The sequence below is a fragment of the Bidens hawaiensis genome, unplaced genomic scaffold, assembly GCF_021521415.1.
Source record: "Bidens hawaiensis isolate Kalapana, Puna unplaced genomic scaffold, B.hawaiensis_p1.1 tig00041022_1, whole genome shotgun sequence".
Taxonomy (NCBI): domain Eukaryota; kingdom Viridiplantae; phylum Streptophyta; class Magnoliopsida; order Asterales; family Asteraceae; genus Bidens; species Bidens hawaiensis.
The window spans coordinates 93,934-113,450 of NW_027505687.1; the positions used below are offsets into that span (position 1 = coordinate 93,934).

The window sequence follows — 19,517 nt, forward strand, 5'->3', positions numbered from 1 at the left end:
TGGTAAAAGCAAATATGACCATAACACACCCATCCCATGCTCTTCTTCTCTAACCTCTTACATCTTTTTCGAGCGACTTGGTTCGCATCTTCAGCGACTTCGTTTGAAATTCGCTAATTAAGAACAAAAATACATTTTCACTAATTTGAAAAATAATTTCGTTATGCCCCACTAACTTAGGTGAAACTGAGACATAACTAATTTGAATCGTTAATGAATGTGTGTTGAGGACTCAAAAGGCCAAAATCAAATGGCGTCAGCTTAACTCGCAATTGGGATTTATCTTGTTAATTTGATCGTAAGAAATCACTATAACCATGAGAAAAACTTTATTTATTTGCCGCTTTTCTTGATTTATTTTATTTTTAACATGTCAAGAATGAAATATTAGCTTCTTGAGCGCGCATCAAGAATGAACCACGAACTAATAATGCTGACTTCTCCTCTCATACATGCACCCTCAAAATTTAAAGGGAGTAAGATCAATGGCTCTAGCAATCCATTATTGCACCCTCAAAATCTTAGGTAATACTAAAACCGCACTGTTATGGTCTTACTCATCTTAGGAGGGGGCCCTTGGTGCTCTTGGTAGTCGACAAAACGTGAGGCGTGGTGGAGGTGACCGGGCACAAATTTAAAGGGTTTGTGGAAGAAACACTAATTCACAAGACAAAGCATAATACATACAAGGGAAGACTAAAAACCTATTACTAGTAGATAGCAGATAACTATTACTTGCACGCATGGACAACTACCTGACGTGGATTAACTGACTAGTTAACTAAATAAACATAAAGAAAAGTAACACAAATAATCTTAGACAAAATCCACATGTTAAAACTCAAAAAGAAAATCAACCATCATCCCAAATCCAGTAGTAATATATGTACACAAATAACCACTTAACCAAAAAACAAAAGCATTGTCAAATCCATGATAACAACGATGATTAACCAGAACCACGAATAGAAACCAGGCTGTTAACATAAGGAAACAACTTCTCAAAGCGATCCAAAACCCCTACTCGTCGAGCCTTCTCCTCTTTCACGTGATAAACATAAAGACGATTCTGCCCCCAAGACCCCTTCAGGACCAACGCGATAACATCATCACACGAATTAGACAACACCTCACAATCCAGAAACTCTGCACTTTCGAGATTGTTATCAGGTACAATAACAGTCTTTTTCAAAGACACAAACCCATCACCATAAACCTCCAACACACATGATTTCCTGTAAGACTCATATTGTGCTCTCACATAGCATATTTCTCCATGAATATTGGTCAATGCACCACTTTTACCAAAAGGAAGCGTTTGAACACTGTGGATCTCGTTCTTCAAATCAAACGCTAATAACCCGCCATCTTTAGTTTCCCAATAAGCAACTCCATTGACAAAAATGGACTCGCTTTCTACCTCGGATGCATCAAGATCCGAACACAGCTCATCAGATAACCTCCAAGCTTTCGTTTCTGAATCATATATGTCAAAATACACAATCTTTTGATCCTCGGTATCAAGAAGGGAGAACAAACATATAACTTGATAATGCGGTTCAAAGTTTAACGAAGACGGTTCGAAAGCAAGCACAAGTTTCGGGTTGCAATGGTAAGACTGAGAAGGGGGTAGAAATATCCACTCTGTATTTGCAGGGTTACAAACGTATAATTCGTCTTCATTGTTAGAAGATTGGCAAAGAAGCAACCCATTGCACGAGCTTTTGATAGAAACTTTCTGGGGAAGGAAACTCAGAGACGGGTATGGAACACCATAAGCAGACTTCTCGAGGGAGATGAAACTAATATCATTATAACTCGAACACCAAAAAAAACCCGAGGTTTTTCTGAAGAATTGACTCTGCTCATGTGCACAAAACGGGCCAGATATCCATTGGTTCCATTCTTTAGAAACCTTTCTGCATTTGAACAATGCTTTAGCAGGAAGGTAACGGGTTATGTGATTCTTGGCTACCTCTTTTAGGTCATGTTTTGAGTTGAAAGGAGCAGGGGGTGCAAACGGGTCCAGACTTGAGCTCATGTAAAGCATGGCCGTCAAGTCGCACTTTTTACCCTGTAATTTGTTGATGAAACATATAAGAACTTAATATGATAGTACGATCATATCACATATCCACTTAAAAGTCAACTTTTAAGTGAATATGTGACATGATAATACTAAGTTCTTATGAGACAAATGGCTACCTTATTAACAAGAACCAGCTGCACTTCTGAATCAGAATTGATTCCGTCGCCAAACCCCATGTCGTCTTCTACATCTTTTTGTTCTTCATCTTCTTGTTCTTGATTTTCTTCATCAGAAGCAGTGTCCTGTGAAACAGTAGTGTTGTAAAAAGCCTCGTTGTTGGTCAACACAAGTGTATCAGACATATCAGAACAGAGTAAATCATAAGAACTGGCATCAGATAGATCCTGAAATGAAATATAAACATTTAAATGTCATCTTTTCTTTATTTGTGACCTTAATATTACTTCTTCTTACTCCTTCAACCGTATACACAACACAACAATAACACGAATGCTAACAATAAAATCAACCTGTACCTTGCTGCCAAAATCAAGGTCTTCGGCGTCCAAACGTTCGGTTTCACTAGCGTAATCATCGAAGTTGACCAGTTCATAAGAGCCATCACTTTGAACATCCTCCTTTGACTCCATTGAATTAACCTAAAAAATAACACTATAACAGTATAAGAACTATAGAAGCCAAATATGACTGCAAGATGTTAATTAATATCAATCCATGAAACCCTAGCCAATAATAAAAAAATAAAAATAAAATATCAAGCCTGATCAAACACTGTAGAGTATAATATTAATCAAAAATGACTTTTAAAGTCAACAAATATATCAAGCAACCGATTAGGGTTTACTCGTAAAGAACAGAGGCGAAATTAACCCTAATTACACAGTACGAATCCAAACGATCAATTGATGATCTAATCAGAAGCGAAAGACAACAAATTCATGCGTAAAGAGAACGATAAAATGAGGAAGAAAACGGTTTGATCATGCATGAATGCGGTTAAAATAATAACACTTACGGTGGGATGAAAGAAAACTGAAATTGATGAGTCTGTGAAATATGGAGGAATGAGATGAGAGAGGTGACTAAGTGAAAAATTAATGAGGGAAATTATAATTATATGATCGTCAAGGAAGAACTGGATGGATTGTTATTATTATTATTATTATTTGCTTTGTACCTTCCGCAACTCTTCTTTGCATGTAACGAGAAGAATGCTAGTAACAAACACTCCGTCTTTTCGATGAATGGATGATTAAACTTAAGGTCAAGGTCAACCGGTAACCGATTATTATTATTATTATTATTATTATTAAGGAAACCTATCTATTTTCATTTTCAAATGATTACTATTATTATATTATTTTGGAGTACGCTTCACGCTAACATTTATTTACTCAAAAAGTTTAATAATAATGAACTTATTATTGTAACATTTCGAAAATTATAGGAATTTTAAACTAAATTTGCAAATAAATATTTAAAATTTATCAGGTCCGATACACTTCCTATAGTTAAGAAAAGCTAAATCAAGAAAATATATGGTCGTAATATAGGCCCAAAAGGGTTCTAAATTAAAGAGAGAAACCCAAATTATATATCGTGTTCGCTTTACCCAAATATGTGTGTTAATTAAAAATTCGATATTAAAAAAATAATTAAAAATGAAAAAGAAAAGAAGAAAATGCTTTAGTGGTTTTGTGAAAAATTGTAACTTTTGTGTGAATTTTGTTAAAAGTTAAAGTTTTTTTAGTGACCCTCAAAGTATGGCGTTATTGATAGTTTTTTAATAGTCATTAAAAAACTAGGTTTGAATAATTTATAATAAAAATTTTAAAATATGAATAATTATGAGGTAACCAAATAGCCTCTTAATAACCATTAAGAGACAAACAAACAGCCCATAATACTAAGAGACAAACAAACAACCCATAAATTACTTAGTCACTAAGCAATGATTAATTTAGTAAATATTGGAGCCCGGTAACATGTTTTACGGTGAGAAATGTAATAATGTATGCGTATAAATGTTTGATAATTTTTTTTCAATGGTCAAAGAACTCATGGTGGTGGATGCATTTATTAAAATTCACCTAAAATAACCGGGCCAATAGGTAACAGCCTAGCTTATCTATTTTCGTAAGTATTGTATTACTATTGACGCTAACATTTTTACTCAAAGGACTTTTTTTTTCTTTTTTTGAACGATGATTTTCTCAGTTAAGTGATATCATGACAGCATTACGGTCCTACCACCCCACTCGAGTCAGACTATGTTGATTTTATTGGGATCCACGCTGGCATCCAAGTTTGGCTTGGCGTTCCCGGTAAAACCCAGTTTGCTCACCCCGCCCGAAGGCACGACAGACTTTTTTGCTCTGAGAAAAATCCGGTCGATATCAATGATCAAACTCGAGACTTCCGGGTCTCCCATCACTTGCCTGGCCAACTGAGCTAGCTCAGCTGGTTTTTACTCAAAGGACTTACTAGTTTAAAAAGATTAATAATAATAATAATTCATATGGAATTGATCTCGTGCTAAAGTATTTATTACGTAGTTAACACGTTTTAGGGAAAGAATATATGCCATAAATTTTGTTAAGATGATATATATATGAAATAAATATTTTGTGGTAGTGGCGTTGCATTTTCCAAAGTTCACCTATAAATCTAAAATCAATTGGGTCAAGCGATTCACTATCGAAATTTGATTGACTATATTGAACATTGACACACTAACATAGAAACTTGAGTGAAATAACCCAAAATTCTCATTCCACAATGGCTCATGTGTAAAATATAAATCATGGGATGGTGAAACCTATTATTAAAAGGGTTTTTATATATTTTCTTTTACTTAACACTCTTAATTACATATTTTTTTACACTTAAATAAGCAATTACATATTTTTCTTTTTTATATCAAATTATCAAGTTACCCATATCTCTTACCATTAACAAATAATTAAAAAAACAAAGTTATATTAATAACTAGATTTTATCCCCGTATTACGGGGGTTGTTTTACATTATTCGTTTTCAATATTTATATATGTATATTTGGATTTTAATTTTATTTATCGTAAGAAAGTTAATAATTAATATAATTGAGATTTAAAGAAATGGTTACACAAATATAAATGATATGCTATAATCCGGTTTAAAAGCTATCTAGGTTTGGTGATATCAATTACCCATTTATTTCTTTATTATAAAATTGTTTCTTAATTATAAATAATATCTTTTTTTAAATAAAATAGGATATTAATTTTTAATATATCCATATTTTATAGGATTTTCATATCAAATATTTAATAAGATAATTTTTAATATAATGAGATGTTATAACCCGTTTAAGAGCTATATAGGTTTGGTGAGACCTTTACCCGTGAATTCGAGCCAAATGCGTGAGAAGCCTTCATTTACAAATAAAGCAATCTGATGGCTTGATAGAATGGTTGTTTTACATTTTTCGTTTTTTAATATTTACTTTTTGTATTTTAATTTTTTTTATTATAAGAAAGTTAATAATATACTTAGGGTTTGATGATGAAAGGGTTTCATAAAAAAATGATATGTTATAACCCGTTTAAAAGTTATCTGGATTTGGTGACCCATGACCCGCTTATGTTTTTTACTATAAAATTGTTTATTAATTATAAATAATATCTTTTTTTTAAATTGGATATTAAATTTTAGTATATCCCTATTTTATAGGATTTTCCTATCAAATAATTTGTAAGATTAATTTTTAATTTAATGAGATGTTATAACCCGTTTAAGAGCTATCTGGTTTTGGTAATACCCATACCCATGAATTTGGGTTAAATCAATGTGAGACCTCCATTTAAAAATCAAGCAATCTGGTGGCTTTCATAAAAGGGGGGAACGACCACATCGCGACACATAGGATTTTTGGGTTTTCGTTTATATATATTATAGATTATAGAGTTAAACCCACACCATTAAATCATCTTCTCCAAGCTACTTCCGGCAAGCTTCTGGCCATCTCATCACCGCCATAAATGACTACCACCACTTTTTCCTTCTGAATCCCGCCATCTCATGTACACTTTTTTTTTATCATACTTGAGTTGTTTTTGTTGGTAAAAAAATTTTAAATCCAAAACTTTTTATATTGACTATTGATTAAAAGGTTTGATGCCAATTGGTTTATTAGTGCTCGATATGTTTGTCTTTACATCGACTCGGTTTGGATTGAACTTTTGGAGACATGTAATTGATGTTATAAGAAAGGAGATATATGTAAATACTTATTTAATTATGTCATTACTCATTAAGGGTAAAACAGTCATTTAATTAGTTATTTTTAATGAAATGAGAAGATATGTAATATGTGTGGTTTAGGAAGGAAGAATATGTAATTGATTTTTACGAAATGGGTGAATATGTAATAAGGTACTTAGCAAAAGGATATATGCAAATGTCCCCTATAAAAACTAGCTTCTAAACAAGTTAAATAATAATAAAAAAATCACTTATTTTGAAAATGGAAAATTAAACTAAAGTTTTGTATTCACCTCCATGGATTCATATATGAAGTAAAGAAGATTAAAGCTTTATGAATAGTATTAACAACATGTGTGATTTGAAGCAAATAATTAGGATATGTTTGGTTGATGGTAATGAAATGAAGAGGAAATAGAACGAGAGAAGGAATGATATGAACAAAGGAATGAAATGGATCGTTATCATTCCTTTATCTTGTTTGGTTAACCTATAGAAATTGAATGAATTATTACTTTATGTTTTTTGGAATTCAAAAAATTATAGAAATTAAATAGAAATAATAAAAACACTCATATTTCAAAAATAATTTTTTTTTGCCAAAATGAAAAAAAAATTATATCGGCGACGGTGGTGATGGTAGCTCCGGTGACGAAAACGGTGGTGGTGGCGACGGTGGTGGTGCTGGCGGTCAGGCGGTAGGGGCGATGGTTGTGGTGGTGGCGATGGTCAAGCGGTGGTAGCATTGGTAGTGATGGAGATAGTAGGGTGGCGGCAACGGTGATGGCAGTCAGGTGGCGGTGATTAGGCACCGACAGTGGCGGTGGCGGTGATGGCCAAGCGGAGGTGATGACAATGGTTGCGGTGGTTACCACAACGACGGTGGTGGCTAGAGCAGTGGTGGTCATTTGGTGGTGGCGATTGTAATGGTGTGCTGGTTGTTGTTAAGTGGTGGTGCTGTTGAGAAAATATGGTGAATGAGGAATAAAATGAAAAAAAATAAGAGGGGGTGAAAAGGAATGGTTTTGATGTAATGTGATTTCATTTATAATGGATGATTCCATTCTATTATGCAAACAAACATCATTTTTTTCATTCTCATGCAATAAATCATTCAATTCCCTTTGTCAATTGCTGCATAAAAAACTACCTAAGCCTTTATGAATAAGCTCAACATATGCGATTTCAACATTTTTCATTTATGAAAAAAGATCATGGTTTTATTTTTTTTTATTTATTTATTATCATTGTTGTTGTTGATTGTTGGAACCAATGTTTTAAAAACCGGTTTGAATCGGCCGATTGAACCGGATTTCCGTCACCAAACCGATATTTAATACCCGGTTTTTTTGAGCGGTTTTAGGGAACATCAAACCGGCCGGTTTTCTTAAAAAACCGGTTCATACCGTTAAACCGGTTTAAAGCTCACCATATTTTTAAGCTTCAGGCCAGATTTTTATTACAATTGCCATTAACCTTACCATTAACCTAGGATGAACGGTGTTTCACAGTGCATTAAGAATCCTTCTTATAATCCTTCTTGTATTATATTCCCTTTACCCTACTAATCTATTATATATAAGAATTAAGAACTGCTATTGAAGCTTCAATCTATGGTTGGTTTCTAATATGCTATTGAATTGATTATGTGCTTTTTCTATCGTTCCAATCATTCTTCACATTCACATCATCACATGCATTAGTAGTTTGTTTCAAGTATTTCACATTCTAGTAGTTTATTATTTACATGGGTAAGTTAGTTTATTAATTTCATGGCTAGTTTATTATTTATAAAGCCATCAGTATTTTGATTAGGATTATGAAGGAAGAAAATGATTTAGTCTGATATCTCTCTATATTTCTATCAAGTTTTCTTCTAATTTCTTTGGATCATTTGATTATTGATTCGGTTCGTATCAATCTGGCTTTGTCATCTTAATATAGTAGTTATATGGAATCATGTATTTTTTATTTTTTTTGTTTTCTTTAGCTAAAGTTAGCATTAATATGAAATTATAGGCTAAACTATACAACCCGGTTGAACCTCCCGATATAAACCGGTTCAACCGGTTGTCCATTTTTTAGTCGAATCCGGTATGAATAAAATAATGGTTTTTAAAACATTGGTTGGAACCCTAATTATGAATTATTGTGATGTAAGTTAGTTGGGATAATATAATAAGGGGGGGAGTTTAAAAGAGAAAAGAAAATAAATAAAATAACTTAAGTTATCATTACGTCCCTGACTTAACGGACAAATTAAACGAGGGTTAAAAAAAAGTAATGGCCAGTTTTTGAAACATTGAGTAGCCAGTTGCGAAAAATTCAAAAATGGTACTAAAGTTGCGTAGTTAGACAAAACGCATGTACTAAAATGACACTTAACTCTTTATTAATTAATTTCGTTGTTTGAAACTAAACGTTGGTTCGTAAATATTTCAACCCCCTACTTTGATTTTTGATACACCTTGAAAATCTTAAACGTTTTAAATGATAAATTCGTAGCTGTTAGAATAGTCATGGTGGTTCATGCATTTCTAGCATCGCGTTTATCTTATTTTCTTATATCATTTCACATCTTATTTTTGGTATGCCAACTAATTTAAAATTTGTTATTTACTTGAATTTCCATTATAAATCATCGATAACTCAATTTACTTACTTCCTAATATTTATAACGATTTTATGAAAAATGAAGAATCCACAAATTTCCAATTTAATCTCATTTAATATCTTCAATTACCCATCTTATATTTTTATCTAATTTTAAAGATTTAGTTGGAATAGGACTATCCCAGTGATTCGAGAATATCCGTTTCCCAATTTAATCCATTAATGATTTATTTGAATACGTACATTTTTGCATTTTCATTACTATTTAAATGATTATTTACTAATTATTATAATATTTTATTATAAAAAAGTCGAATTAATCTCATCTCAAAAATCACAACTTGAAAAGCTATAACTTTATGTTATCTTCTCTTTAATCTCATAAGTTCGCAACTAACTAAACTCAACTCACCAAAATCTTCGTTTAAATTTATACTCTCGATCTTAAGAATTTCATTCCTAATGAATACGATCTTTAAGGATCCCACATGTTATTAACTATTTTAAGATTTGTTATAAATTAAAATTTTTGCGCATACCATCTCATGAATCAAGTTCCTTTATCTATCAAGGTTAACTTCATATAATATTCCACTCTTAGCTTATTCTCGATCATCATAATTCATTTCAAATGTCTGCTTCACGAAATCCATTTCAATTTCCAAAATTTGTATTTTTCCTAATCAAAATATATAATAGAAATCACCTAGTTTTATTAATCAAGCTCGAACATTTATTATCTCTTGAAACTATATTTAAAGTTAGCAAAACGTTTGTTTCTTTCAAAATGATGGTTTTAAATGTTTTATAACCCACATGATGAAACGACTTATGCGGACCATCCACGATAAGAGTAATTATGATCGCGAACATAATTATCCGAGTCCTCGCATGGAAACCATAACACGTACAATTGTGTGTCATGATTTAGAACCTAAGGTAGCTTGGGTAACGGTACAAATGATAAGATGATAAGGACATGATGGATACGCCGCTGGTACATCCTATATATAAGTGCCCTTATCGGATTGTCATTTGGAGCGTTGCTTTGGTTATTAGAAGTTCTATGTTATGATATTTTTATTAAAAGTTTAATTATTTTAAAAAACGGTGATGTTTTGGTTTTCCTTAATTTCGGAACGAAACTCCCTAAAGCAGGGGAAACTGTAACATTTCGGATTTTCCAAACCCGTATTCGTGTGTGTTTAACCCGACCAGAAACATTTTTAGATCCTTATTATTATTGAAAAGTCAAATGTTTATAAGTATTTAAGTTTCCATATGTTCACTTTAGGCCCTTCATACTTTAAAAGATGTTCAATTCTTAATTTATGCATAAAAGATTCATTAATTATCTAATTCTCAAACTACAAGGACTAAAAGTGTCAAATTTGAAAATCCCTCTCATTTTGGCCGGAGCACCACGTGATGGGGTGGTCTAGGCCCACCGCTGTAACATACGGCCCCTCGCACCACCAATATTGTCTGCTTTGCCCAAGAAGAGCTCACGGATTTGTTTTTGGTTGCCCAGGTGAAGACTTCCCAGGAGGTCACCCATCCTGCTACTAATGAAATTGTTGGTGCACAGGAGGTTTATGTTGTGTGTGTATGGGTGAGTGTGCCAATGATTGGAATGATGATGATAGAATGATAAGGATGGAAATTTCTAGGGTTTAAATAGGCTAAGCCCAAAGGCTTTTAGACCCAAATCATTCTTAAGTCCATAATCCCTCTTTCCCCTATCAAATTTCTACATATTATTTAACTAATTTAGACGACATCTCACGACACGACAACACTCATGAAGGGATTACTGTGGACCCAGCTAAGATCGAGGCGATAAAGAATTGGAAGACGCCGCAAAATCCGACTGAAATACGCAGTTTCTTGGGGTTGGCCGGCTATTATCGAAGATTCATTCAAGGTTTCTCCAAGATATCCGCACCGTTGACCAGTATGGCCCGAAAGACTGTGGTGTTCAGTTAGGGTAAGTTCCAGGAAGAGGCGTTTGAAGAATTAAAGAAGAAGCTCACGCAAGCTCCGATTCTTGTTTTACCCGATGGTAATGAGGATTTAGAAGTTTATGATGACGCTTCATATCAAGGGTTAGGTTGCGTGTTGATGCAACGAGGAAATGTCATAGTTTATGCGTCTAGACAACTGAAGGTTCACGAATGTACATACCCGACGCATGACTTAGAGTTAGCAGCTGTAGTACATGCTCTTAAGATCTGGAGACACTACTTGTATTGTACTAAGTGTACTATCTATACGGATCACAAGAGTTTGAAATACTTCTTTGAGTAGAAAGAATTGAATATAAGACAGAGAAGGTGGCTAGAGTTGATCAAAGATTATGACTGTGAAATTAAGTATTATCCGGAAGTGCTAATGTAGTTGCTGACGCCTTAAGCCGGAAGGATAAAGAAGTGTTAGCTACTATAAAGTCTTACAAACTGATTGCCAACACAGATCTCTTTACAGAAATCAACAAGGTTCAGACAGAAGTGCTGGCAGACGAAGGGTTAATGTAAAAAGAGAGGATTTATGGGCAACAGATTGAGCTAATTGATAATACGCAAGGCGTAAAGGTCAGATTCGATCGAATGTGGATTCCGCGCCATGGGAATCTTAAGAGTCGAATCCTAGACGAGGCTCATAAATCTCGATATTCAATTCATGCAGGATCCAACAAGATGTATCAAGACTTGAAGAAGGACTATTGGTGGCCTGGTATGAAGAATAAAGTGGTTGATTATGTCAGCAAGTGCTTGACTTGCTTACAAGTTAAAGCAGAACATCAAAAACCGTATGGGAAGCTACAGCCTCTAGAAATACCCGAGTGGAAATGGGAACACATCACCATGGATTTCATAACTAAGCTACCGCGTACAGCTAAGAATCATGATACCATCTGGGTGATTGTGGACCGTTTGACTAAGAGTGCTCACTTTCTGCTTATACGAGAGGCCATCTAGTCAGAAACGTTAGCGAATGTGTTCATGAAAGAAGTGCTAACGAAACATGGAGTGCCATTGTCGATCGTATCCGACAGAGATACCCGTTTTTCCCGATTTTGGAAGAGATTTCATGAAGCAATGGGAATAAGATTGAACATCAGCACGGCATATCATCCTCAAACAGATGGACAGTCTGAGCGGACTATCCAAACCCTTGAGGATATGCTACGTGCTTATGTGTTAGATTTTGGAGGAAGCTGGGATGATCACCTTCATTTAGCAGAGTTCTCGTACAACAACAGCTACCATTCGAGCATTGGTATGCCTCCATTCGAAATGTTGTATGGTAGGCGTTGTAGAACTCCGGTATGTTGGGGAGAGATTGGCCAGAAAGAGGTTGGTAGTTTGGAAGTGGTGCAAGAAACCTCTTTGAGGTTTGATCAAATCAAGGCAAGGATGAAGGCTGCTCAAGACCGTTAGAAGTCTTATGCCGATAAGCGACGGCGACCGATCGAGTTTAACGTTGGGGACAATGTGATGCTTAAGGTCTCGCCGTGGAAAGGTATCATTCGCTTTAGAAAGAGAGGAAAGTTGAGTCCTAGGTATATTGGACCGTTTAAGATCATAGCTCGTGTAGGAGAGGTGGCGTATAAGCTTGATTTGCCTGCAGAACTGGAAGGGATTCACTCTACCTTTCACGTTTCCCACTTAAGGAAATGTCTCGCTGACGACACGTCTCACATGCCGTTAATGGACATAGAGGTGGATGAGCAATTGAATTATGTCGAGCAACCAATCAAAATCGTTGACCGTAAGGATAAGCAACTTCGTCACAAGGTTATTCCACTAGTCAAGGTGATTTGGAAACATTGCAAGGGATCCGATGCGTCATGGGAACCATAGGAGGAGATGCGTAAGTTTTACCCGCAATTGTTTATGTAATCAATAGGTTTCGGGGACGAAACCTTTTTAAGGAGGAGAGACTTGTAACGTCCTAATTTCGATAATAATAAATAAAACGTCCGAGTTTATTTTAGTTGCTGTGTCGTGAGATGTCGTCTAAATTAGTTAAATAATATGTAGAAATTTGATAGGGTAAAGAGGGATTTATGGACTTAAGAATGATTTGGGTCTAAAAGCCTTTGGGCTTAGCCTTTTTAAACCCTAGAAATTTCCATCGTTATCATTCTATCATCATCATTCCAATCATTAGCACACTCACCCATATACACACAACATAAACCTCCTGTGCACCAACAATTTCATTTATTCAAGATCCGATATTTAAGGTAAGTATATGATTAATATTCGTTTCTTTTATTCCGTATCTCGTTCCATCTTAGATCTACTAACAAAATGAACTAGTCGGACCGAAGCAAACCGACACGACTGGACCGTGAATAATGAACCGCAAGCAAAGTAACAGTCACATGATGACAAGTAAACAATAACAAACAATAGATTGTTATAAAAAAACGAGTCTTTAACGAGACCCAGATTTCATCAGCATGACTTAAGCCCAGAACCCGCATACAGATCTGAACCATATTGATCCTCGTGTTCAAACCCCCACCCCCCCCCCCCCCCCGTCAAACCAAACCCACTGGTGAGAAACCAACAACGGCCAGAATGCACCCGAACCACTCTCGTGTCCATATGTACTCGAAAACAGCCGCAAACGAAGAACTCGAACCACATCTGGAAGATAAGTTGCGCGAATGGGGGATTTCGCATCCCGTGCGAAATGAGGATTTCGCATACCGTGCGAAATGAGAAATTCGCATACCATGCGAAGCGAGATTTACCCACGCGGAATTATGTGCGAAAAAGTTCCAAGCGAAACCTCTATGCGAAATCCTTAAACTCACATGTTTATGTGAACCTGGTATGTGAACCACCGAGCTTCGGAGCTGTGGAGGTGGCTGGAACCATTGGAGTGAGGACGGCGACGGTACAAGGGTGAAGAAGGAAGAAGTAGATGGGGCGGGGTAGGTTGTACAAATGAGTTAAAGGGAAGGGTAGTGGTGGCGGTAGTATAGCCGGAATATGGGTGCGGCAGTGGCTGCTGTATTGTGAAAAGAAGAAGATAAGGAAGAAGGTTAGATGGGGGCAATGTTTTCAGACCCGGCCCGGACGTCGACCCGGATGTCTTACCGGGTCAAAGGTCGGACCGACCCGAGAGGGCGGACCGGTGTGTTGACCCGGATGATGTCATAAATAATTTAAATATATATTTATGTATATATATAATTCATATACATATAAAAAATAATAATAACCAAAAAGAATAATAATAACAAACTTTAATGTTTATTTATGTTTTATACATTGCTTTTTAAATATATATGATTTATGTTTGATCAATAGAGACATCAATGAAGCTTGGTAGGTTGGCTCAAGGGGTAATTATTAAAACTTCTATCTCTGAAATGACCCAAGTTCAAATCCTGGCATACGCATTTCATTTTGGATTTAATAAAAAATGAGTTTTAACGGTCCACCCGCTGGGTCAACCGGTCCGACCGCCACCCGCAAAACCCGGCCGGGTTTTTAGAAACGTCCAAAATACACTGACCCGGCCCGGTATAGGAACCGGGTCCCGGTTGGACCGGTCCAACCGGCTGGGCCAGGCCGGGTTTCAAAACACTGGATGGGGGGAGGGTGTCGGGTAGGGTTTTGAAGGGAGGGAGGTGAGTGAGGCCTATATGTATATAATAATAATAATAATAATAATAATAATAATAATAATAATAATAATAATAATAATAACTCTAATAATAATAATAAATAAATGCATATTAATAATTAATAATAATGAAAGGGTAAGTTAAATGCAAGGAACTACCCGAGACCTGAACCCGCTTACGGAAACATAAACTTGTAAATGCGTTAGAAATGTGAGTTAATGATAATGAAGTTAATATAATATAAATGTATAATAACAATGAATAAGTTAAGGACATTAAATCAATATGAACGAATAAAGAAGGTTACGTGTTGGTTTCGGTTAACTTAAAGGTTAAACCCATTAACTTAAGAAAATAAATAATAAACGAATATAGAGGATTAATACGTGTATGTTATTAACAGTTAGTCAGGCTCAGTTGAAGAAAGAAATCACTATTAACGGCGAACGTAACAGGATCCAAGTGAGTTCTAGCCCCTTTTATGTATTATGTTTTCGGGGCTGTGTGCATACTACGATGTGTTTAGATTTATACACTTAACTTAAATGGTAAGTGTATATTAGATATATGTTTGCGTATGAATGTGAATGATGTGAATTGTTTAACTAGTATGCACGTAATGCTATATTAGTTATGATTGAAGGAATTAGAAAGGAAAATGTAACGAAGTTAGAATGGTATGGTATGATAGAGGGCACCGGGCCCTAATAATAACCGAGGTATGTAGGACACTAGACCCTTATAACATCCAAGGTAAGTAGGGCTGGACTCTAAGGAGATCTAAGGTATGAAGGACACCGGATCCTTATAAATTCCGAGGTAGGTAGGGTACTTGACCCTTATAATACCCAAGGTATGTAAGACATCGGATCCTTATTAACTTCGAGGTATGTAGGGTCTGGACCCTTATAATATTCAAGGTAAGTGAGGACCGGATCCTTATAGTATCCGAGGTATGTGTTCTGTAGGAAGTTTGAATGTAAGGATGTATGGTTGAATGATAGATGAACAGGTAAGTATTAATACGTATCTTCGGACGCGTATTGGTAAGTAAGTGAATGTAATTTATGTTAATTAACTAGAACTCACTCAGCATAGTTGACTTTTAGTATATACGCAGGCAAGTAGAATGAGGCAAGTTGCTTGATGAGGACACGTGGCAATAAGAGGAAGACTGACATCGCTATGAAGATAAGACACCCGTGTCATTTATGTTTTATGTTTAAGGCTTATGTTATTTTATTTTAAGACAAGATGTTTATGATATGTATGAATGAATGACTTTTAAATTCCGCAAAATGTTTTAATTAACTCTGATTTTACGAATTATGTGAATGAGTAAATATAACCAGCGGGAAAGTAGGGCACCCGGGTCTGGGGCCTTACAACCGCACGGCGCTATAGACACCCTGCAGAGATCGTGTAGCCTATTTTCTTTCCTAATTCGTTTTTGGCCCGAAATAATTTATTTTTGGACCAAATCAAGTGCTTTAAGCTCCAAGAAAACTAATATAACTTACATACTTGTTCACATACATTACCCCTTCCACAAGATTGAATTATGTCTGCATATTAGGTTGATTTGATCATTAAACTTGATTCGATTTCCTAAACGAGTAAGTCTTCCAAATATGGTTCGTTTTTTTTGCTATTTCTATATAAACAAGACTCATTCACCTGTCACCAAACTTTATAATAAACCCTAAGAGCCTCCTCTAGTCATCCTACCCTCGGCTCTTTATCATCTTTTTCGGTTTTTGATTTATTGTTGAAGACACAAGCTTGTTCGTTTGACTTTGCATGTGTGTGAACCATTGACTCGTTATATATCCTTGTTCTTTCACTTTCCGGGTAAGTTGTAAACATGGAAATCATTCATATACATTCCCTAGTCAATAACCTTCAATCAATTTCGATGGTTTATGGGTGTTGACTGGTCAAATCGTTTAAAACTCGTTAAAGGGCAAAATGGTCAACTAGTTTGACTTAACGTTTTCTCATACTTCTGGTCGGATTCAACATTCGGTCTAGAAGACTTTTATTTTTGTATGAAATTTTAAGGCTACTAACCAAAACCTGACTTCCGAATCGCTGTTCAGATTCTGGTTAGTGCCAGCTCGCTTAAATCTTAAAACAAACATAACTTGAATTCTAAACGTCCGTTTGGATTGATTCCAGCGGAAACGAGTTTGTTTTTATTTATATTATCATATTCTAAAGTCTCAAATTCTGAATTGTTTATATCGTTTGACATGTAGTGGACAACTCGCTTATTCGTTAGCTCGCTTATTCATATTTATATTTGTTTGTCGTTAATCTAAGGTGAGTTTATCTTTCCCCTGTTTTACTAAGTTTTCTAAACGTTTTGGGGACATATGCGTACATATTCGTATTTCCTACTATATATATATATATATATATATAATATAACAATAGCATATGTGTAATTATGTGTGACTTAATCAAATATACATGTTACATGCTTACTTGTGTTAATATTCATTTATTTGTATATTCGGAGGGGTCGATCGTATTCCCATGTATTGGGTGCTCATGCTATTGACCAACGCCCGATTCACTTGGCAACAGTCTACATACTTGTTTATGGTTTGATTACATTTACCGCATTTATCACGTTATGCTTATTTACATTGACATGCAAAACTGGTGATATTCTCACTTAACTTTATGTTGACAAACTCTGTTTTCTACGCATATGCAAGTTCTTGAATTGAAGTTTGGATATTTAGTCAAGACTATAGGTTTTAATGAAGACAAACATTATTTGAGCTTATATTCATGTATTTAAATTATTTGTTGTAATTGAATAATGTGTGTATACTTTGAATAACATAATTAATTAGATATTGTCATTTATATTTATGATAGTATCTTCGAGCTGTGAGCAATCGGATCACGCCCCGGCATTTCCGCCTTAGGTTGTGGTGTGACACCTAAGGGTTATCCTTAACACTTCCTCTACGATAGTACGACAATATCAATTATTCATTATCTCGTTGTGTTGTCGAATTCACACATCCTTTCCTCTTTGTCAAAACAATCCATCGTCTCGCTTTAAAACTTCACGATTCACACCTGCCGTCTCCTTCCCTTAACTTTGACAATCTTAAATATGTCACTCTTCCCTCCTTAGTTTTCCCGGTGTTTAAACATATTAGCTATGTTATTTGCCTCAAAACACCGCCTTTGTCTTATACTTGACCTTTTATATCAATCCCTCAATCTCCCTTGTTCTCCTCATCAGGGCACCTCAGTTACTCGCTAAAACTCATTTTCGTGTCTCCTAAAACCTTATGCTCGTTATAACATCCCAATCCATTTTCCAAAAATGAAAAAAAGAAAAAGAATCACCTATATCTTTTACAAGTATACATACATGATACACCTTTGGGCTTTTAAAGCAGAATTCAACTGGGCCAAGCATCAATCATATACACCGCTATTTGCGAGCCCTAATGATTAACGAACAATACCGTAAGCATCCCCCAAATCCTGAAAAATTTGACAATCTCTGCAACAAAATCAAAATCCACATGGCAGTGATGGTGGATCCATCCCACGCAACACCATAACTACTCTGCATGTTATGTTCCTTCTTCGAGCATTGTGTCTGCGTGCGTGTAGTAATAATAATCCCAATCTCAAAAACCTCACACATGAACTCCGATTAAATCAATTCAATTCCACTTAATATTAATATTCCTTCATTCAATTCGAAGAGAAGAGAATATGAGGGATGAGGATCCTTTACCGGTATCAGCATCATCACTATTGAAAAAGGAAACCCTAGATTCCTCTTCTAGAAGAGGCCGCTACAAGTTCTGGATCCTCTCCGCCATTGTCCTCCTTGCTTTCTGGTCCGTCTTCACCCTCCACCTCTCCCTCGGCAATCTCAACCGATTAACCGAAGAATTCACCGCCCGCTCTCCGGTTTTCGACGTCCTTGTTCGTTTCCCCCCCCCATTTTTCTTCATTTTTTTTAATTGTTTGTATTGAATTTGCGTTGATTGATACTTTGATTAGGAAATTGAGGAGCGAGAGAAGGTTGTGAAGCATATGTGGGATGTGTACACGAATAACCGGCGGATTAAATTGCCTCGCTTCTGGAAGGAGGCCTTTGTGGCTGCTTACGAGGAGCTAACGAGCGATGAACCTGAAGTTAGGGAAGCGGCCATATCGGAGATTGCTAAGATGTCGTTTCACTCCGCTGTTGATCTTCATCCTTCTCACCTTCATTCCACGGTGCGTGCTCTACTTAAAGCCCTATGTTCTTTGTTTACAAAGCTGAATAGATTGATTTTAGTGTGCATGATTAATATACAAATTGCAGCTTCTGTATGTTTGTAATTTGTTCAAGAGAATAGATAATGGGAAGCAAGATAGCTTTCAGTTTGGATTGTAAACAATTATTAAATATGAACTGACTTAGGATATCTTTCACATGTATGCATCATGTTCTTTTATAGAAAACATTTATGCATATCAGAACTTAGTATTCATATGATTATTGGAGCTGGGACACGAGCTATACTGAACTCCAGAGTACCTAATCATAATCAAGGTTCTTATTTATTGAGCCAGGCATTATTTCATAAAATATAAAAAACTGTATGCAATACCACACTGATTGGAACTTATTGAATATACAAAGTTTGTTAGCCATTTAATGGCAAAGGCTTACTAATGGCGCGTGAATATGAAGTGATGTATACTTGTTTAAAACATCAAGACAACCACGTATTTAACTGCTAATTTAATGAAATATGGATCGAACGCATACATTAACTTAAGATCTAGTATATATTTGTGCAAAAGGTCAAGCTAATCAAATGCTTAAGGGTACATATCTGTGGAGTGTAGCGGCTGTAGCCAATATTTTAGCTATTGATGCTAGGTTGAAACATAAGTTGTTCAAAATAATGAAGAATCAGTATTGTTGATT

At 35.5% G+C, this 19,517-nt stretch overlaps 3 protein-coding genes across 3 annotated transcripts; 1 reads left to right on the top strand and 2 right to left on the bottom strand.

Moving 5' to 3' along the window:
* Positions 1-873: 873 nt before the first annotated feature.
* LOC143614767 (F-box protein At5g07610-like) lies at positions 874-2,070 on the bottom strand. The gene has a single exon (XM_077088103.1). It carries the CDS (start codon positions 2,048-2,050, stop codon positions 950-952), a length of 1,101 nt encoding a protein of 366 aa, XP_076944218.1. The 5' UTR covers positions 2,051-2,070; the 3' UTR covers positions 874-949.
* A 108-nt stretch (positions 2,071-2,178) lies between these two features.
* LOC143614763 (uncharacterized) lies at positions 2,179-4,481 on the bottom strand. The gene is made up of 5 exons (XM_077088098.1): positions 4,395-4,481; positions 3,228-3,373; positions 3,066-3,132; positions 2,566-2,688; positions 2,179-2,433 (listed from the first exon to the last, which is right to left on the bottom strand). Exons 1-5 carry the CDS (start codon positions 4,479-4,481, stop codon positions 2,179-2,181), a joined length of 678 nt encoding a protein of 225 aa, XP_076944213.1.
* A 13,823-nt stretch (positions 4,482-18,304) lies between these two features.
* On the top strand, positions 18,305-18,977 carry LOC143614764 (uncharacterized). The gene is made up of 3 exons (XM_077088099.1): positions 18,305-18,520; positions 18,599-18,817; positions 18,906-18,977. Exons 1-3 carry the CDS (start codon positions 18,305-18,307, stop codon positions 18,975-18,977), a joined length of 507 nt encoding a protein of 168 aa, XP_076944214.1.
* The last annotated feature ends 540 nt before the right edge of the window (positions 18,978-19,517 follow it).